This window comes from Ixodes scapularis, unplaced genomic scaffold (assembly GCF_016920785.2).
Source record: "Ixodes scapularis isolate PalLabHiFi unplaced genomic scaffold, ASM1692078v2 PGA_scaffold4__175_contigs__length_147842914, whole genome shotgun sequence".
NCBI classification, from domain to species: Eukaryota; Metazoa; Arthropoda; class Arachnida; order Ixodida; family Ixodidae; genus Ixodes; species Ixodes scapularis.
Genome location: NW_024609879.1, coordinates 99,680,514 through 99,702,270, shown reverse-complemented (window position 1 = coordinate 99,702,270; position 21,757 = coordinate 99,680,514). Strand labels below are relative to the sequence as shown.

Here is a 21,757-nt window from a genome sequence, read left to right as displayed (position 1 = left end):
ACCTCAATATCGATAAGAACGCCGAAAAACCAATCGCGAAGCAAGAAGCATCGGCATACGCAATAAGCCTCGTTTCTCAAGTTCTCAGGTACTATGCCGAAGGACTAGACTATTTGCTTCAGCAATAACAGAGGACATGTAGTGGACTTTGAGACGTCTTCAGACGAAAAGGGGGACGTGTTGGACAAACTGGGGGGCGCCAAAAAAGCGTTGGCTAAGACAACTTTCGGCAAAATATATGGGCAGACATTCACAACCTAAACGCCTGACGTACGCAGAGTCATTAGCTCGACGGAAGGCAGACACTTACAGCGGAGTTGCACACGCCAAGAAAGACGTACGCTGGCAAAAACGCTCGCGAGTGTCTTCCCACCCTTTTTGTTGTTGTTTTCTTTTTGTCCCGTCAGCGGCACGTCCATCAAGCTCGTCGCACAAAAGAGACAGGAAACGTGCGCCTTGGCGTTGTCCCCTGCAGCGGGCATCGAGCAACGCCTGTTTTGGATGCGCCTAACGAGGACATAACGAAGAGGGCGACCGACTCTCGCTTTCTCGCGGACGGAACCAACAAACGACTGGCCGCAAAGAACTCCCTCGCCGTGCCTCGCGCAGTCATCCCCGAGAAGAGATGGCCGTGCATCGCTTATACTCCGTCCACCCCAAGCTGACAGTGGGGCGGAACCTACGTGCTCGTCGAACCAATCATACGTCCGCCTTTCTCCACACATCATCACGCTACTGCCCATACACACGCGTGCAGCGACTGGGGGGGGTCAAGTTATGAAAGGGAGGCGTCTGATTGGTCGGGCAAGCGCGTAGGTCCCACCGCACTGTTAGCTTAGAGGGGTGAGCGTAGTGTATGGTATGGTTGTCCTTGCTCGAGCCTCTTCCACTCGCGAGCGCGGTGTGTTGCCCGCTCCTCTCAGTGGGTCACTTCCCGTTCGTGGAAGGGCCCTTACGTAAGCTCGTGGACACGGCGGGCATGCGGCGGCCTTCTTCCCAGGAAGCGTCACGCCTGCCTGCGTCCACCCAAGCTTCCTTTGGCGGAGGCATGGCGGGTGACCGTGGCGCCCGATGCCCGAGTCGTTCGTCACTCCGACCGCATGGTTAGGGTAGTGCCTCTCATATAAAGCATTATGAGGCATCTCGATTTGGTTGCGCAGATGCGCGACGCCCAAGACCTTGCTATCAAGAAAAACGTTACAACTCAAAATCAGCTTCCCTTGTTTGTTGGTTTCTTTGTTTTTTTTTTTCGTTCAAACCGCTGGTTGTGAAGCGGAGACAGCTGAGGGTTTGCTCCTGCCCTCTCCTTCTTTCTCTTTCCCCCTCTCTCTACCTTTCTCTCTCTGTCTCCTTTCTTTAGGTCACGTGCGATGACGGCGCAGATCTTAGAATAATCGAGAAGTAGTAATCCTACTAGAGGCTCGGATTCATTCAAAAATAGGCAATCATTAAACGTAATTTTTGATTATCCCGTAGACTGCGAAAATACGTTGATGTAAAGAAACAATAGTCGCTAAGTGGCGGGGGCAATTTGAAAGAACCCACGTGACTTTCGAACTCTCCGGCATTATGTTTTCCAAACGCCTGCGTCAACATTTCGGCGTTCGAAGACATCGTGACAGCGAGTAGAGAGAGACAAAGACTTTGCCTGTATACCTACCAATCATTCGAGTCAGAGAGATCGGCGTTCTTACGTCACACGCTTCGCACACTAAAAAAAAAAACATTTAGGGAGATGTGGAAGGCTTTTAGGTGGTACATGCTCGTTCAGAACCAACGTAGCACACATTTTATCCTTGAGATGGACACCTCTACCAATCAGATGTATCTTGGACAGCCTAGCCGTATCCCGCAAGCGCGAAACCAGGACAAAACTATTACGATTTTCGTTCGATGACCGTATCGCGGATATGAAACCTTCAGACTCGGCATCCTACGTTGGTGTCGTACTAGTTTTCAATTGTTATTTGCATTCAGACCACGCTTCGTGGCTCAAACCGAGATAAAGTCGCACGTAAAGTCCGAAGGGAGTCAACGAGCGAGGCAAATTCTGTGCCCCGTTCTCGTGTATTTTGTCTGCGACTGTATAAGTTATCGCACTTCTCCTGTCCCTAGCTCGTTGACGCTCTTTTGAGCTCTCTGCGTTTACGCTCTTTTGAGCTCTCTGTGTTCCACTTTTTCCGATATGTTTTTTGTTTGTTTTTTGTTTTCTTTTTCTATTGCCGTGCCATAACGCGTTTCTAGTTCACTGGTTCGAGCAATGCATATATACTAGTATCTCAAGCTTCGGGTCACCGGGTCGCATGACGACGGGGTCATTCAGAAACCTCTACCGATCGCGCTCTGTGTCACTCGCCGCCCGATGACCCCTTGCATTTTTCCTCTTCCTCTTTCTCTCTGCCGCTCTTCTCTCGAGCATCTGCTAAAGACCGTTGATGTATCGGAGGGTAAATGCGGAGGCACCTCGGCGACCTTCCTCGTCCCAGAAGTACCGTTAGGCTTCGCCGAGCACAGACGCGTGGCTCTTTGTTCCAAATTCGCGCTCGGGTTATTGTCTGCTCTCCGGCTTGGCAAAGCGTCACGAGGAGTGTTTAGTGAACCGTTTACGTATGCCCGATACCCATCTGCGCACGCGTATATATATAGAGGGAGCGGTCGTTGCGAGCAAGGCGCTTGCCTCCGGACCTTGTCGCGGTGGTGCATCCTCTTCGTGCCATGGCTATAAGCGTAGCTCGTGCACAGAGTTCAGCCAGTACCACCTAGAAGACAATGCCTGCACATGACGTCATTGTTAGTGGATAGTCGACCCGCCCCAAGCGCCAAAAGCCTGAAGCTCAACGAAAGTACGGCACAAGGCGGCAGACGCGTCCGTCTTGGCGTCGCCGTCTGCTATGTGCCGAGAAAGTGAGGGAGAGGTGGAGACGGAGAGCGCGGCAGTGACGTCAGAATGCCGAGCTCCGATTTGAATGATTAGTGGGTAGAGCTGAACCCGTACGAAAATGTCAGATATGGGCCTGATATATTTTATATACGGCCAGATATGATAATATAAGCAGTCAAATAGGGCTGTATTTCGCCAGATATGGGAGCTAATACGGCCGTATTTCGCCAAATAGGTGGGCAAATACTGCCAGATCTGGCCGTATAAGTGCGTAAATACGTTCATTTATCGCCATATACGCGCGCAAATATAGCACCTGATAATGATATATGGGCCCGTTTCAGTCGTGCAAGCAACAAGTTATATGTACTCGCTAAGACACTAGTTGATTGATCTATATTGCATGAGTCTCATGTAATTGGTTAACTATTGTCAACATCCTGAAAGTGAAGTTATTCCAGGAATTAGGACCAATTAATCAATTGCGCAATTTGAAGATTGAGAGACAAATGAAATTTGGTTGTAAGTCTGATATGTGTGACAATATGACGAAGTGCGATCGGAACGCAAGTTAATCAAATAATGGATTTTAGTCGCAGCTCTAAGACACCCGTTTCCGAGTTAAGGGGTGTTGGCGTCGCCATCGGTGTAACCGCCCCGCTAAATTTAGCGAGAAATTGAATTGGTACGTATGTCACGTGACGTCAATTTTCCCGCGAAATCTGGCAGTGAAACTATTATTTTTTTTTCATGTTTCCCCACTAAATTGAGCGGGAAAACACGAAGCGTTAGCTTACTCAAGATGCAAGACGCTACTTCGCCGTCCCGAATCCTTTTCCCTTCGAACGGAAGCCGTTGCGCCCGGAGTACAATACGCAGCTCTTTCAAAACGGTTCGCGCAGCATCGCATCCGCTCGTTTGCGAGCGTCGGCGATTCATCGTGTGTTGAAAGCGGAAGATGTGCTGTCCGTGGTGTCTTTTATGTGTAACTCGTTCGTAAAATAATTTGAAACAGTGTTAGCGGAAAACAAACAGCGCAAGGACAAGGACAGAGTAGAAGGCGGTAGACACACACAGCGCTGCGCGCTGTGTGTGTCTACCGCCTTCTACTCTGTCCTTGTCCTTGCGCTGTTTGTTTTCCGCTAATATGAATGACCAACTAGCCCAATCGTCAACACTATTGAAACAGTGTACACATAATTTTAAATTTATTGGCAAATATATATATATATATATATATATATATATATATATATATATATATATATACATATTTATTTATCTATTGATTTGTCAACATCATGCACAAAGAATAGTCGGGTTTATTTTTTCATTTAAAATTATAATGTCGGTTATACAGCGTGAAACATAGTCTCTTGAAACCCGTTTTGAGTTCAAAAGCTGGGCTTAATAGAGCTGTATGTTCACTCGGTATTGACAGCAGGGTAGATGCTACGCGTGTTTTAGGCAAATCGTGTCTCCGGTTACGGTCACGTTACTACAGTCTAGAATCTGGTGACAAAGCAGGACATCGCACCTGCCTGGCACCCAAGGCCACACTTAGCATTCACAGCACTGTCAACCTTCGGTACAAGTGACACATCCCCTTGTTGTGGCCCCATAAGATAAGCCTTTTGTTCGTGAAACCCCGCTTCGGCCTCTCCTTCAATCCTTTTCTCTCTCTCCCTAAGCTGAAAGCGTTGTAAAAAGTAAGTGGTCACGTGGTTTGACGGATGACGCATTAGCCGTTGCCGATCTCGGAATGCGTTTAGCCGGACCTAGTTTGGCGTGTGAATTCTCCCTCTGTGGCCGCTGCGTATGTCCGCTTTTGCAAGCGATTTCTTCAAAGAAGCCCAAATATTTTTGTGATGCGTTCAGTGTTCGGTTGTACAAACGACAGCTTGTGCTACATTGTGTTGAATCTTCACGGGCACCTTCTCGTTTCTGTGTTCGAGTGGTGGTTTTGCCGTGGCCGTGTCGACATCTCCCTCAAATACCACCTCTCAAGTCGCGTCTCGTCAACGTAAGTGCGCTGCAACCTATTTCGTGACAATTGATCGTTTTTCCCAATTGTATTCTTCCAGATTACCTCTAGATTTAGGCCGTGTCTATCTCCTAGCAGCCGGGAGAATCATTGTGCAGAATGTTTCGGCATTGGTGCGATTCCGCTACAAGCAGAAAGTTTCGATATGCCGCCTACAAAGTTTTGACGTGTCGCCAAAAAACAACAGCAACACAGACTCTTAATTACGCGTTCCAAAATTTGACGAGCGGCTTTACGAGTCGCTTGTAGAAAGATTTTTACGATTTTGCGAAATACTGGTAAACAGTGCTAGTTGACCGTCATAATATAAACCGTGACTTGAAGATAAATCAAATAACGGAAAACTCTCATTGACTCAGGCTTAATATTATGATGTTTCCTAACCGGCATGCCAACATACTTTCGCTCCTTGCAAGGGTTACCGTCTCGCGGACGGCACAAACCGATCCCCTGACGGCGGCGTCTCGGCGAGCTTGCACACGGAGCCGCCGCCGACCGATCGCCGTTATCGGCGTTATGTAACGATAGTCACAGGACATCTACTCCACGAATGGGCAAAAGCCGATGCAAAGGAGTGCACGAACGTAAACAACGGTAGAAAAGTGGCGTTGCTCGCCGCTATGAGATGCGTGCCGCAAACTCGGTCATCCGCGGGCGTATCTCTCTCCTCCCGCTCGTACTTTCTCTAACTTGACGGATGTCTCGCGGTTCATGCCGACGTCGTCGGTATACCGGGTGATCGCTACAGCCGAGCGCGGCACAGTTTACCAATCTCCCGCTGTGGAGGGTCGAAGAGTCAACTACCAGCATGGTAAATACCGTTTTTTTTTATTCTTGCAGACTTGTTTTGAAAGAAGCCGTGACCGCTACACTTATGCCGTTTATGCGAGAGTGATACGGCCAGGGGGACGTTATGTAGTTTGCTAATCTTTGCAATAAGTCGGCAAATTAATTAAAATTCATTAATTAACTTTTAATTAGTGAAAATAGACATATAATTTCAGTTAGCAACTTGCTGAGCGTCGTCCAAAACCGCTAAACCAGTAATTTTTAGAAAGACAGCGCGTGTGAAGCGCAGTAGTGCACTGAAGTTACCACTCGTGGACCAGGTAAAAGGCTGGGGCTAGATAACAAACAGAAAAATTGCGCGGGCGCCTTACCAAAGCCGCTAGCCTTGTACCTGTTCCACGACTGGTAACTTTAGTGAGCTTCTCGCGCGCTGAAAGACTCTGAAAATGACTGATTTAGGGATTTCGGACGACGCCCCGCTAGCTGCTTATTGGAACCGTATGCCTATTTTCACTAATTGAAAAGTTCATTAGTGAATTTTAATTAATTAGCCGAGTAATCGCAAAGCTTAGCGCCCAGGTAATGTCCCCCTGGGCGTATAACTCACTCGCAGAAACCGCATAAGTGTAGCTTTCATGACTTTTTTTTAAAAAACAAATCTGCAAGAATAAAAAAATAAAAACACCCTGATATGGGAGGCAGATATACCCCTATTTGGCAGACCCAGATATGGATATGTAAAAAATTGGGCAGATCTGGCTATATAAGGCTTATATAAACTGATGTGCTTGATATGGCCAGATCTGCCCAATTTTTTATATATCCATATTTGTGTTTTTTTATATAAGTCCAGATATGCCATTTCTGTAAGGGAAGCTACAGCTGCCTTTGTCTCCACTGCATTCGTGGAACGCGTTCGAATGCGAGAGCCAAACGCCAGACGCCTGCGTTCCGCGTTTTAACGCGTTCGACGAGTGCAGCGGAGATAAACGCTGCTATAGCTTTAAGTGTACCCACTAATCGTTCCAACCAGAGCTCGGCGTTCTGATGTCCCCCACGCGCTGTCGTGTCCTCCTCTCCCTCTCACTTTTTCTCGGCGCATAGCATCGCGCTCGTTGTGAGACGGTATGAGACGCTGTGGCCGTGATGCTGACGTCACCTATAGGCGATGCTGTGCGCACCCACTAGGGATGACGTTTGGGAGGGGGGGGGGGGGGGGGATGCGCAAGCCTTGTCTTGTAGTATTGCGCTGTGCTCTCAGGAGTTGACTGTACATCGTGCGCCGCGCTACGCGTTGAAGAGGCCACGAAATTGGCTTTTCGAAAGTCAAAGGTCAAGAGCGTGGAAAGAGAAGACCCTTGTCTCGCACGTGGGGCCGAAGATTGTCTGGCACGATTGTAGTGGGGGCTCCAAGGCAGCCATTATCTGATATAACGTCCATTCCATTTGGTCTGATTGGGGCTAGTCGCCGTTTAATTTGCTTCGTGGCATGCGTCCTCCAACTTTCTATGGCGTTCTCTTTTCTGCGTCCTTGTGTTGGATCCGAATTTCCTAAGAAAATATAGACACAAAAACTAGTGGCTGCACAAAACTTGCGGTAGCATTAAGTTTTGTATTGGGGAAGGATAACCTTAGAGCGTTTCGGGAAAAGGCTGATGACCAGGCTATGTGATGACACCCCTTTAACACTAAAGAAAAATGGTGTATGGCTGGACTAAGCCATCGCCAAAAGCCGTATACTTTGTAAGGGTCGGAACTAAGAGATCGAGGAAGGAAGCAGTGAAATAAAGCAGAAAGCGAATGTGCTTTTATTAGTCATCGGTTGTTCTCAGCAACAGAACCCTCGTTAAATTACTCCTTTACGAGCTGTCTCTAAACCGGAGGCACAATGTTTAACGTGCAGTAGCCTCCAATTCATAATGGCGAACTAGCAATCTCCAAATGAAAAACAAAAAGAAAACGATAGGTCGCAGCCTAACGTTCTCGAAAAGGGCACAACTTCACCATTTGTCACCGCCTCTGGCAAACGAAGTGTGTGTATGCCAACCAGGACGTGTCTCCAACTGCACCGCACGAGCACATGCATATACGAACAACCTTCTATATTACTTTCTGTTTTATATTCCCCCGTAAAGAAATCTGCTGAGGTTTCCTCGCCAGTCCAGTATTGCAATGTCGGAAACCTGTTTCTTCGCATACCGCTACACAAACACGGGATCGCGCAGCTATGTCCCTCGTGTCTGTGCGTGTGGGTGCGTGGGCTGGATGAATTCCTGACGCGCAAACGAACACGCTCGCTCGTTCGCCGGCGCGCCTGGAGAGTCGTTAAAATGAACGTTCCGCATGTTTTTGTCCCTTTTTGCAATCTCGAGCTTTCTTCGTTCCGACACTGGTCGTAGTGCCAGTATAGTACGTGTTCGCCTGGCTGACCAAGTGGGGGTCTCGGTGAATCTGTCACGTACAAAGAGTCTTCCGACTCCAGCCGCTATAAAGTCAATGTAATTAAAATTATTTTAAAAAAAGGAACGCTAAAAACAGCTATACATTTCTTGTTCAAGAAGAAAGAATAATACTTGTTTTGCGATTTAACGAGAACTATACGAATACGAAGGTGTGATTTTTTTTATTTTTTTTTGACACAGACAATGTTTTTTGAGTATTGAAATAAAAAAAAAAAGGAACATGTCTGGGTCATTCTTTTTGTGATGCCCGTGTCCCACTAGAGCAAGAGACAGAAACAAAGGACAGCGACAAGCCTCAAACCCATGCAGCATGCTCGCGGTGGTTCCTTCGGCAGGCGTTTAGTCGTTCGGTACCTCGTGAAGTAAGCACGAGGGATTGCAGGTCTGCCAAAGATACCCTCGCGTGCATGATGCTCATGTTTGAGCCTAGCCTCCTTTATTCTTCAAAGCCTTTCAAATCACGAAAGACTGGTTAGAGGCTCCTCTTTGTCGTTTGTTTCTGTCTGTCGCTCTAGTGGGACACGGGCATCACAAACCACTACTATTTTGACTGCACAGTCAAGTGATTGTTGCGGAGCGTGTAGAATCGGGATCCACAACACATACAGTAACTGATAAGATAACCGACAATAACCCAGGCCCGCGAAACGTGCCCACCGTGAGTGAGGCAAATGTCACGTCTGGCAAACAACACAACCAACCAACCAACCAACCAAGGAATGCGGAGCGTCCTATTGTGGTGACCTTCGCGATCCGTTGTTCGGCATTCCTAAAGACCGGCATCTGAATGCACTGAAAATAAAATACCCGAGACACGTAGATTTTCATCGCGTGTTTTTGAACCTACTTTCACATCCTTCTTCTTTAGACCGCCAGGTGCTGTGAATATCTAATTTACTTGAGAAGGCTCGCGAGCGAACCTGCCGCCACAGCTGTTTGTGGAGCCGCGTTAAACAGACTTTGAGGGGAACTGCCGCTGAATACGGCAGATTATTTTTGGATTTATAACGTGGGGATCTGTGACTGGGCACTTTGCAAACGAAACAAAACTACCGACCGTCTAATTCCAGGTTTTTGTGCCAACTCTGTCTGTGTTCGAACGCAATCCCCCGACGCTCACACGCTGATGCGAATACCACCAAAACAACGCGAAAAAAAAGAAAAATCTTGCGTCCCCAATTTTTTTTTGGTTTGATTGGGCGAAATTGCGCCCAACTTCGAGGAAGCCCTGAGGGCCTCCGAAGACGATCGCTCGCTCCACTTTCTCCAAATGACTTTTCTTTATTTATTTCTTTTTTGTCCGCGCCGTGCTGCTATCAAATCGCGCTTGCGAGCCGAAAGTCGACTCCGAAGATTTCAGCGTCGCCGACGGCGTCCCGTTGGGCGGCGGCGTCTTTCGTGTCACCCGAGAGTAGTGGAGAGAGCCCAGACTTGAGAGAGGGAGCAACTGAAACCGTGGAGTTGCGTTTGCAGTTGAATGGCGGACATCTCCTGAGCAAATCGGTTGCAAAGACGTCTTTAAGCCGCGGTCATTAATACATCGAAGACAGTCTCCAGACACTGGCTGAGGCCTTCCTCCTATGACAGTGGTCATGGAAGAACTGGATGTAGACGTCTTTGGAGCACGTATGAGGCAAACGTGCTTTGAATATGCTTGGGCGGTTTTTTAACAAACAGCGGCCTTAGATAAACTTCTTACTGCACGGAAACTTGGGCGGTTTTTTACCCTAGTGAGTTTCGTGACCATAAGCTGCGCTGATTTATGTAGAATTAAACAAACAAACAAATTATATGTACAAAGTATATTTTGCGTGGCGTTTCAAGCGATCTGACTGGTTGACTCCTAACATCGCCAGTGCGCGCCTCCGTTGCTTCAGTTTGTCCCTGGGGAAGAGCTTTCCCATGGCGTGACGACAACATTCCAGGCCAGGCATAAAGTACCGGGATTGGTTGCTCCGTGCGTTGCCGCGTGACCAAAAAGGTCAGCGGGCCAAGAGGCTGAGCCAGCGTTTGCTTCCACCACTTGGAATAATCACAGCCGGCGCACTTGCGTGGTGACGTCATCACTCAGATCGGGCGCTGATTGGGAGCGAGTCTTACGTCATCGTTCGGCTGGGACTCGTGTCCAGTCGATGCGTTGAAGGACACATTGACCCGTGTTGCAAATGCGGCTCACAAACCACGTGACCCTATTCGAGCAGTTGGGAACACTCTTAGATCTAGGCACACCAACCAAAACATTTCTTTTTTCTTTTTTTGTCGAGATTAGTTGCAAGCACGGGGAATCTCTCGAGGCAAGATCGCGGACGTGAATCGCTTCCCAATGCCAATCCGCCTGCACGCGATTTCAAGTATCCGATTGAGGGGGGGGGATACGGTTTTTAATTCCCTCGCGGAACAAGTGCTGCGTTTCAGAGTAGTTCTACTGGGGCCACGTTTCTTCTCGACTTCGGAATTCCTGGAATTGGGTGTCGCCACGGGGAAATAACGGCAACCTGCCCGTTGGCGTGCTGCCATCGCCCGAACGGTCCGTCAATACATGCACTTGGCTGTGGTCGAGCACGCTTGTAACGCCGCAAGATTGAACTAATCGATAAAATGCTTCCTGCTTTTTTTGTTGGAAACTTGGCCTTGTTATTGCGAGCTGTCGTCAACGGGAACCTTAAAAGAATGTGTGTACGTCTGGTTCTTCGCACAACTCTTAGACAGCCAATCGCTGCGATTTAGTGGGAAAAGAAAAGAAAATACTAACCAATTAGAAAATTAAAATAGTTTGACCTAGAAATATGACCTGCATTAAAGCACCCATCGAATTTCACGCGCCCAGCTTATACTACTTTTTTATTATTATCTTGACTTACTTCGCTTTTCCAGTAAATGTTTTACGTTCATTTTTTGTTCCGTGAGTGGAACAATTCATATTTCCGGATACTTGCTATTGCCAAGGGCACCCCTGAGTGCCAAGAAAACAGTGCAAAAACAACACCTTTCTTTCCTCTCCTCACCTACCTCAAAACGTCACTACGATGTGGCTGCACTCGTCGCGATGCGCTGCTTTCAGTGTCTCTTGGATGACGTCGTCGTAGTACCCTGGCTTAAACCGAGCGCCATACGTACTATATGGTGCCTCCGACTGGTGTAAAATCTACAGCGTCCTCATTTGTGGCCCCTGTCGTGACACTTCAGAAGTCGGAGTGTCACGAGAGCCTGACACTCCGGCTTTTGTGACGTCATTTGTTGCCACTTCAGCGCCACTTTTGATGCATGCGCGGTAAAAGACGCTAAACACAGGTCGCTATTGCGCAAGCGTGCAAATTGATGCGGATGGGCAGGAGCAATGTGGCGATCGTCAATAAGATACCGTCAGACAACGCTGAGGTTCGTTTGCGAATACCGTATTGCTGCTTATCAAAATCCCCTGCATCATCGTATATGTTCCTAGTGTATACTATATATATATATATATATATATATATATATATATATATATATATATATATATATATATATATATATATGCGCGCGGTTTTTAGCGCTTTCTTGTACTGGCGGAATCAGCGTGATGACGAGATAACGGGTCGACCACAACGTGCGTACACTTTCTCCCTCTGCAACGGAGCCTAAGAAAAACTGACCCAGATACTTAATTATCCTTTTTATATCGGGACTCTTCGACGCCGCAAAACTAGGAAAGAGGCCAGAGAGAGCTCCATGCGCATTTCAGGGAACCGCTCGTGGCCAAAAAGTTTCCAGCTGACGCGGTCGCCCCATGCCACCTATAGGAGACAAGGCCCACACATGACGTCATCGTTGGTGGCTCCCCGACCCGCTCCAAGCGGTAAAAATGCGCTGAAGCTTGACGACGAGAGACACCGCAAACCGGCAGACGCATACGTCTTGGCGTCGCCGCGCGTGCCGTCGCTCTCGTTGAGACGCTACAAAAACGCGCTGTCGACGATGCTGACGCGAGCTGCAGCAGGCCTTGTCTTCGAGGCGGTATTGGGTCGCCGCGATGTTTTTACGTATGCACTCGTCGTAGTATGTAGACGCGTCACGTGCCGGCACCTGGCGGCGTTACATTCCTCTTCCGGTCGGTCTGGTTTGGGCAGCGTCCTTCCAGGAAGGGAGTCCAGGATTGAAATCTGCAGATAAGGTCGCCGACTCGCCGCCTCGTTGTCTCGCGCTGCTGGGGGCGCTTCGTGCGGACGTTCTTCGGTCTTTGCCGCTTTTGTTTCGCGGCGAAACGGTTTTTGCTTTGGTTGGAAAGTTGGTTTCGTAGCCTCGTAATGAGGAAGAACCAGTTTGTGGGATCCGGCAACAAGCTCGGCGCTTCTGACGCGAGCACGTAATACGGACGCCGACTTACGTGAAGGCAGAACGGGGAAGCAAAGCGGCTGAGCAAATCTTGGCGGATGTGATAAAGGGGCACGATAGCGGGGTTCAGTTGCGGGCACCGTGTCTATACTTAGATTTATCTCACGCTCAGTCAACTTCTATATAATTATTATACTTCTGACTTGTGACTACGCTTGTGAGGTTGACTGTAAAGCATCAGCCACGAAGAAGCAAAGTATATCGCGAGTGCTAAGTGTGCTGTCAGCTTGAGGCTTCCAAGAGGCCTCTCTTCAAACGTCCGGGAAACTCTACTGGGGATCCGTTGTCCGTACAACGCGCGAGTTTAATATCTTTATTCACCATGTACAAGCCTGGTGGGAGGAGGGGAGGAGGGTATATTGCGGACGATTACGCGACATGCTGCGCATGCGACATTTCGATCATATTGCGTCGTGATTGAGTGGAAATTTCGGTGATGTTGCGTCAAACGCTAATGTAACTTTGTTTTTGTCATTCTTTTTTTGCGCGCGGTGATTGTCACGTGCTTATGCACCAGCATTGCGTGGGCACGTAGTACACAGCTTAAAAGGCTGTCAGGTCACTGTCCGGGTACGACGACTGAAGAACCTCGTGGCAAATCACCGGCAAAGACACCAGCGTAAACCACAACCGATGACGAACAGAACAAACTAGCACAAAACACGTTCTCGCGGATGCGCTGCGCAAATTTCTTGGTCGCACCAGCGTGTTCATTCTTCGTTCGGTAACGTTTTCTTCTGCGTGCCGCTTCGCGTTCACGCACAGCGTGATCTTGACGTTTAATGCGTTCCATCCTAACACACAGCTGAAATCGCGTCGGCGCCTACACATTGACGACCTTATCTCTCACGGGCGCGTTTACGCCGTCGAGCAGCCGCTGCTTGCTCCGACCTATGCTTCGGCCGCTCCATTCTTGCGCGCGAAGGCTTCGAACAGGGGTCTCTAAACTCCGGCCCACGGGCCAGACCCGGCCCGCAGATGACCGCGGTTTTTTCACTGATGCACGGCCCGCGGCCCGTTGCTATACAAACGCAAACATAAAAACGCGTTAACATAAAAAAAAATGGCACCGCGACGAGCATTAAAAGCTCAAATGGTGACATAAGAAATTAAGAAAAAAAACTGCATCAAAACGCGGGTTCTCTCACCACACAATTTATTGAACATTGTCATCACCAACATTTCTACTCGTAGTTCCCTGTTCCATGTCCGCGTAACTGGCAATGTGCATTTGCGTTCTTACGTATATCCTGCTTAGTGTCTCGTGTCATCGCAGCGGCGTGCGGTCGTGTACCACTACCGCGTGCACGTTAAAGACAACCAGGCTAGTGGTTGTCCTGCACTGGCTAAATTGCTCATCTACAGCTGAGGCCCCAGACGCCCATTGGGACTGACTAACTTCCAGCTGTACAAACATACACGCAACACGATTAATTATTTTCGTATCATATAACGCTCGTATAAATTGTCGTCATCAGATCTGTCATTCTCGTTAGTGTTCTGCCGCTTGGCAAGATGCCAAAGTTCCTATGCGCTTTGATTTATGTTGGTGATCAGTTATCTTGGTCACAATAGACCGATCTCACCAGCCAGTTTGACTACGCCAACGCTGCCGCAATGCATCGAGGGAGCTTTAGTCTTTCTGCACGTGCGACAACCTCGCTGGAGCTCTGCGCGTGTGGAGCATGAGGCGGTACGAGCCGTCTTGTGCACTGCTGCCTGCCTCCTGTGAACTAAAGTTATGGCGGCGTCACGCATGCGCCGAACGCTTGGTGAGATCGGTCTATTAATTTGTAATCTAATAATTAGCAACATATTTCAGTAAAAACAAATATACATCTTCATCCACCTCACATTTTTAAATGACTGCTATAGTTAAAATTGTTGCATCTAAATGCTTATTTAGGCTAATTTATTTGTTATTTCCTCGTTTGTATTGCATTATTTGTTTTCCGGCCTTCGAGACTGTGACAGGTCCCCAATCCGGCCCCTTAGCCAAGACATTTGGAAATCCTTAGCTGAAATCGCCGAGGGAACGGGCGACCGAAGACCAAAAAGGCAGGTGGCGAGGAGGGCGACGAGCGCCGAGGGAACGGTCGACCGAAGACGAGAACGAGCAGGTGGTGAGGAGGGCCATCACATGACCCGCAGCGTCATCCCAATTAGCCGAACGCGCGGCTCCTTATCCACGACTATTCGTGGCGAGAAGTTTGGGTATCGCCACCTGATGGAATGTTTTCACAACCCAGAGTAAGGATACTTCAACTTCCCCTGCTGGTGCAAGCACGTGCAAGGCCATGCTTCTATGCACCATGAAAATTTAAACATAACCGCGTGGGTAGCACGTGCACTACACCGAGTGAGGAAAACAGAAGCGTAAAGGGGTATTCACACGAGGGAAAAATCCCGGGGATTTCTCCCTAGCACGCGCATTCCACGACGAAAACGTCAGGCTTTGCGATGTGCAAAAGTCTCGCGTTTTCATCTCGTGATGCGCGCGTGCCGGGGAGAAATCCCCGGGATTTCTCCCTCGTGTGAATACCCCTTAAGGCGAGCTTCTCTCCACGAATTATCGGCGAAAGTGCGATATGTGTCACTGCTGTACTCGCTTTTCTTGGCGCCAAAGCGATAAGCGCGCTCGTGATCCTCTCGTTTTCGCAAACGCGACACTCGCCCAGTATGTGTAAGCTCAGTACAGCTGTCACTGTACAAGCTGTCCAAGCAGTTTGAGTGGTCTTTTGCCCCACCTACAGGTACACATCTTTCGTGAACGGACAAAAATAAATAAATAAAATGCTGTACAGAAGCCATTATATATGGCACAATGGTTCCCAAAAGGCAATGAAGAGCGCGTGATACATTGAGCAAAAGGAACTATAATTATGAGATTGAGCATCAGAAATTGTATAATACAAAACACCTTACATTATTAAAGTAATGAACAACGGTGACAGTTGCTTAGACCGAGAGAAAATAATCGCGAAGCTTATGTATGTATACCACGATTCTATATCGATATTTGAATGCATAAATCTGTTTGAATATAGCGCAGGCAAAGTTTTTTTAATCAGCAGCTGTGCCTCACTGAGCCCAATTCTCCTTCGCAGAACGTGCAGCAGATCTGGCCGCGTACCCCGAGTCCCGCCAGCTGGTCCCGAACCGGCGCCGACGAGAGTCCCGAACCGGTTCGGGAATGTCCGGTCCAGTCCCCGTCTCCGGACACGAGACCGGGCAAGCCCCCACCTCCGCCACAGAGATGCAAGAACAATCAGTCACCGCCCAGGACACCTCCGGTACGGGTCGCCCTGTTGCCCCACTCGCAAACGGGCCGAAGAAAAGCGCGGAGACTCTATGGGGGCATTATGCATGCGGTAGAGGTCCGTAGAATCTAGGGGACTGTCCACACTTGATGCATCGACCCTTCTATTTTTTCTCTCTTTCTGTTTTCTTTCGCCCCCTTCTGGGCTGTTTTTGTTGGCGGCAGCAAACAAACCGTTCTTGTTGGCGGCCAGTCTTCTCTGCCGATGTGTTTAATACCGCGTCATAGTCAAGCAAGCGTGAGTGGAGGCAGGGCTGCGGAGCGGAACACATAACCATAAACGTAACAATGAGCCAGGCAAACCTGCATACCCATTTAACAGATAAGCTGACGGCGTGGTGGCCGCTATGTGCTTGCCGGACCAATAATCAATCGCCTGACTCCACTTTCTGCATTTGAGTACGCGCAGAAGGCGTAATCAAGAAAGTTCTAGACGAGACGGTTGACTAGTCCAACAAGCACTTTGCGTCTACCGCCCTGTCACCTTAGCGGTGACAGAAGTGCAGCGACTAACCATCAAACAGTAATCTACACCCCGGTAGAAGACAAGACTCGCGAGATGAGTGTGCGCAGTAACGAAGTGGCACCTTATAGTGACCCAAATGGTTTATGACCCCAGGGTAGTAATTTGAGAGCGTACCATAAAGTTGAGTTATGCGGATTCTTGGGCGAGTTGGTACTGAAAATTTGAGAACATGATAGGGCGTCAAGTAGGGACGAGAGCAAGAACAAGAAAACACAATGCGCTAACTTCAACTGTTTCGGACATGCCTGCGAAGAGTTTTTGCTTGATCCATGTTACAGGATCGCCGTACACAGAATTGAAGCACTCCTCAGACATTTTCTGCAGACTGTCTTTTGTATGACGTATTAGCAGTGTGACGTCAGACTCGAGAAGCCGGGAAAATGACCGTTCGTGAAAAAAAAAAAAAAAAAAAAAGGTGGACTCGCTGTCGTTTATTCGAAGCTGGGTCAGCTGGGTTCCGTTTTAATGGTGGTCGGACCAGAGCGGGCGTGACGACACCACTTTGGTCGATGGTCAGCTGACACTTCCTCGTTGAGAGTGTCAAAATGCTAAAATGACGAAATTCTTCGCGCTTTTTGTTGAAACGTCAGTACGCTTGGTCGTAGTGTAAAGTGATACTTCCTTTTCTTGCGGGACTTCTAAACGCGGTCTCTAACGACTCTGCCGTGTCCGTCCCCCAGATGACAAATTCAGACGCCAACGCTGCGAAGCCCGTCGTCCCTCGTCGCTTGTTCCGACCAAGCATGAAGTCGGAGAAGTCCGACTACGCCAATCTAGGTGAGTGACCACTTGGCCGCATTGAGTGTTATCAGCACTTCCTTTAGTGTACACTTCCCGAAGCTCTAGAAAAGCTGTCTCCGCCAGTGTGAAGCCACACTTCGCTCCCCAGATAACACCTCGAAAATAATAAAACCGTAGCGCTAAATAGACCTTTCTGGAATTATGTTCCCCCTCCTCCCTCCTCTCTCTCTCTCTCTGTCTGCTTGACGCATTTGTGTGCGGCACGTGAGATCATTCAGGAATTAAAGACGTTGGTTTAACATTTTGTAATTTCAGAAGGCAGTGAAGGCAGAAGGACGGCAAAACAGATCTATGTTATGACTTTCTTTTGCGTTCGCTTTATTTATTTATTTTTTACGTTCTGAACTTTTAGATAAGAGAGAATGAAATGTACCGCTTTCAGGATATACAAAACGTTCAGCACGAGCCCACATCGGAACACCCCACAATTTCACTCGTCGTGAGGTCGGGAATTTTCTGGAAAGGTCTGTTTTCGGCTTCACCTACAGAAGGCCAAGAGTGCCGCGTCAGCATTCAGCAGGGATTCGTGTTCAGCCGGTGAGAACACCGTGAGAGCTCGGGGATTGTCGGTACCCTGCGGGACTATCCAGTGACTCAGGCGGGCAGGCCCGTGCGCGTAGCGCGCTGGGCATCTGGCGTTTCCCTCTCGCGGGATCTTTATGGAGTGTCGACCACTAACCCACTGGCGGAGCTTGATCCGTGGCGTGGCGCGACGACCTCCCTCGACCTGATTTCGTTCTTTCCGCGGGCGACACACATTTCGAGGGGATTTTCAATTGCGTGTCACTTTCCAGTTGGAAAATGGTGCCGCGCGTTCCTGAGCGCGCCTTGCCGCGTGCGCCTCTCGAAAGAGCACGGCGGACTGCTCGAAAAAAAAAAAAAAAAACTCCATGCGACGTGTCTTGGAGGCTTCCGCGTTTTCTCCAAAAAAAGTCCCCTTTGCCATTCTTTTTTTTTTTTTTAATTTTTATTTTAAACTTTTTCGGTCGCTTTCTTGAAACTCTCTCGCCTGTTTAATTTGAATATGCATATGCAAGAAAGCTTGCGATGATGGGCGCTGGGCGTGCGGAGTTGGCTTATTTTCAAACGACCCCTAGATGACACAGTTCATTCATCATTCCTTTTCTGAAGGCTTGGTGGGCAGTCATCGGTGCAGGGTGGCATCTTCGTCACTTTTATATTATTGAGCACCAACTCGTCGTCATTAGATAGCAGATCTATTTTGATAATTGCCTTCTTCGTGCTGCCACTCTTGTCTGCTGGACTGCGGGTCACATTCTGAGCATGCACAATAAAGGAAATTATATGCACAAAGTTGGAGTTGCGACTAGGGAGGCTTATCTCAACACCTCCTGGAACGCAAGGCCACTGATGACCGCGGCATCACGGAGGGTGCAAATAAGAATTGGCTGAAATTTCAGTCAATCCTGCACCGATTGGTCTTCGGTCGGTTCTGCTTCCTATTTGCCTTAGCTCCTGGTATCACGCCAATCAGCACTGAAAAAACCTCGAGTTTTAGGAGTTGTTTGTACAATCGTGTTGCTTAGGGCCCCATTAGCCTGCTTATTTCAGGTGCAATATAAAGGTATATTTCGATGAAATTATTGGGGACTTACCGAGCAGTGATGTTCTATTATGTCGACGCCAAGTCTTGCTGACCTACTACTTTGTGAGTGCTGTCATCATCTGATATAAAGGTTTTCGGTAAGCTCACATCTTCCTGGATAATAACGTACAAGCGCTTGGTGTTGAAACTAACCATTAGCTGCAGTTATCGGTACCAAAATATCAACAAGCTTTGACAGCGTTTGGGGACATGCGCCGATGTACTTTGAGCCAGTGTCCCCACTGAGGACCTCCGAAGTCATTCTTTACTAGGTTTATGTAAGCTTTTCTTACAGAGTGTATGGTGAGTACGAAACGTTTCAGCGTGCAAACTAATTCTGGTAAAAATGTCCTGTAAATAGGAAATATTGCCCTAGGGCACGATAGTCTAAACTAAAACTGGCAATTGAATAGTGATGGCGCTGATGGAGTCCTCTTGGACATAACCTCTCACTGCCAGAGGCTCCTGTTCGCGTTCCCTTCTTTACGAGCCTGCTATACTGAAGGTATGTTTCTATTGCAGCGGACGACGTGCGAGATTGGATTTCGGGTTTTGTCTCTAAGAAATTAGGTAAATATGCCTGGCTGCATGCGCCAACGCTGTGCCATCGCCAATGCCAATGCAGCGGGCATGTATCGCTTGGTGCTGCAGCCTCGTTTAGTCACCCGCCCGCTTTTATGCGACGTCGCCGCGTCGGCGTCGCTTGCATGGCAACAAGGCCTCGTGCATTCGGTTCCCTGTTCTGCTTAGAGGCGTTCTAAAGTGATCTTTAACTTGTGCTTCTTAGGATGCAAACTTGACATCGACATAATCCATATATCACATACGGTTTCTGTCACTCGATTCACACTGTGGCTTATCATGACACAACAACGCGGGAGCCAATCAGGGACTACCTATCCCATTTCAATCTAATTTGAATTGTTAAACAAACAAATATCTTCACCTCATCAAATAAGCATTGAATTGAAACGACATTGCGTATTTCCAGCCTGCACCCAACGATTTCGTACGGAACCGGCTCCAGAAACGTTGTGAAATTGAATTGAGTTCGAAGCGAACGAGCGGATGGTCCTCCAACGGTCCTCTGCCGTTACCTCTTATCTCGCCCAAACCGCTTTCTTTGCCGTCTGCTCTGAAGACCATGTCTTTGAAGGTCATGCTCGATCGACCGTTGTGCTCGACCAGAGGACGTTGATCTTGACTTGGCTTCGGCGCTGCCTCTTCAGTGCCTGCCTCCGAGCTCAGCGCGGTCGTAAAGGAGTGCCGTGGTTGCCTCCGGCGTGTCAACAGACGAAACAGCAGCTGTCTCGGCCGCACTGCGCTTGCTCGATAACGTGTGCGGCTGCGCTCTGCTGGCGCCTGGAGGATAAGCTCCTCTCGCTTTCTTTCATTCTCGGTTTTCTGTTGTTTCGCCCAGTCAAACGTGGCATGATGTTGCGCCGTATACACTTTCTCGAAGTATAATCTCGCTGGCAGGGTCTCCCAGTTCTAGGGTTCATTGATGGAGTTCCACATCAGCAACTCATGTAACACATGTAACGTATACACTCAAACGACTTGCTCTTCCCCTTCCATCGGTGACGCCATGATGCTTTTGGTCGCCCGATTAAGTTCTAAGAGAATGTAAAAGACATTTCATGACCTGTTTGTCTTTTAGCCTAGTAGGGGGACAAGGCTTGTTTCCTGACCCACGGTCTGAACGCTAACTACTCCAGAGGGTAACTTTAATTTAAGATTTGTTTTCTTGTAGTTGTTCTTTTCTTTAATGTTTATCTCAAAGAGCACATAAGAGTTACAGCTCGTTAATGTAAAACTCTTAGGAACAGGAGTGTTACGTGTCTTCTATAGCTTTTTTTTTTTTTTTTCCTTTTTTAAATTTTTGTGATGGTCTCGTTTAGGGACACTCATTACGACGCCTATACGTCTAGGGAACGCCACGTAAAGAACATTCGATCGCGGTTGTGGTGGGAACCGTGCTGCCTCAGAATGTCGGGGCAGTATACTGCCCAGCTCAGTACATACCGACATTCATTAATAATTGTTTTGAGTACTCACGCGGGGCTGCGAGTTTCGAATGACCCTCTTTTACGCTGCGCTCGTGTACGCAGTGTTGTGCCCGTTATTCAAAATAAGTGTCGATGTGGCGTTAGTCGTTAGTTCGTCAAAAATTCACGCGTTACTGAGATTTGGTACTATTGTGCAAAAATAAAGAAATACGGTTACCGTTCCTTCCAATACTGAATGAGGGTTACTTTTGCGTTACTCTGAATTTCAGTATTATTCGGCAGCGATAAGCCGCGATTATTAACTTTGACAACATTTAAACGTTTAGAGAGAGCCATTCATATTTTTTATCCTTCGTTTAGCGAATGTGTAAAACACAGCGAGATTCTCGATGACACATTGGAAAGGACCGAAAACGTGACAAATTTTATTTAAAAGCAAGGAGCAATGAGTGGCGTAATATAATCGATACTGTAAAAAAAAAAATAGTAACGAAATTACTTCACACGTTAGGCATTTCGGGTCCTGACGAGTACGTTAGTACGTCACTAAAAAACGGAAAGCCCCGGTCACACTTCCAATACATCACACAAGAGACAGTCTGAAGACACTGAGACCTCTCTCTTCCTTGTCAGATTGGTCATAGAAGAACTGTCTGCAAACTTGTTTGAAGCACCGTGTCCTTTGTATGATGTGTGTGTGAGCAGTCCGATTAACGACGCGTTACCACCAGTAACGTCGCTACTCGCAGCGCGTTCCTTCTAACGCTGTGGTATACGTATACCCACCCTGCCTGAGACACAACCCGGGCGTGCAGCGACGGAAACAAAACTTCCCCCACGCCCAGTGGTAAATGGGCGATAAGAAGGCGTCGTCCATTGAACGCTCGACAGTCGGTGTGCATGCAATTGTGTGGCGGCGGGCGTTTCAATCGGAACTCGAGTGAGG

The 21,757-nt window shown here is 48.3% G+C and overlaps 1 protein-coding gene across 1 annotated transcript in view; it reads left to right on the top strand.

Annotated features, from left to right (window-relative positions):
* The window catches only part of LOC8031928, a gene marked incomplete in the record, with an annotated part of 107,332 nt that overhangs the window by 64,873 nt on the left and 20,702 nt on the right, over window positions 1–21,757 (top strand). The window contains 3 exon segments of the mRNA XM_042293257.1: window positions 15,658–15,843; window positions 17,076–17,172; window positions 19,325–19,372. Coding sequence (XP_042149191.1) covers window positions 15,658–15,843; window positions 17,076–17,172; window positions 19,325–19,372 — 331 coding nt within the window.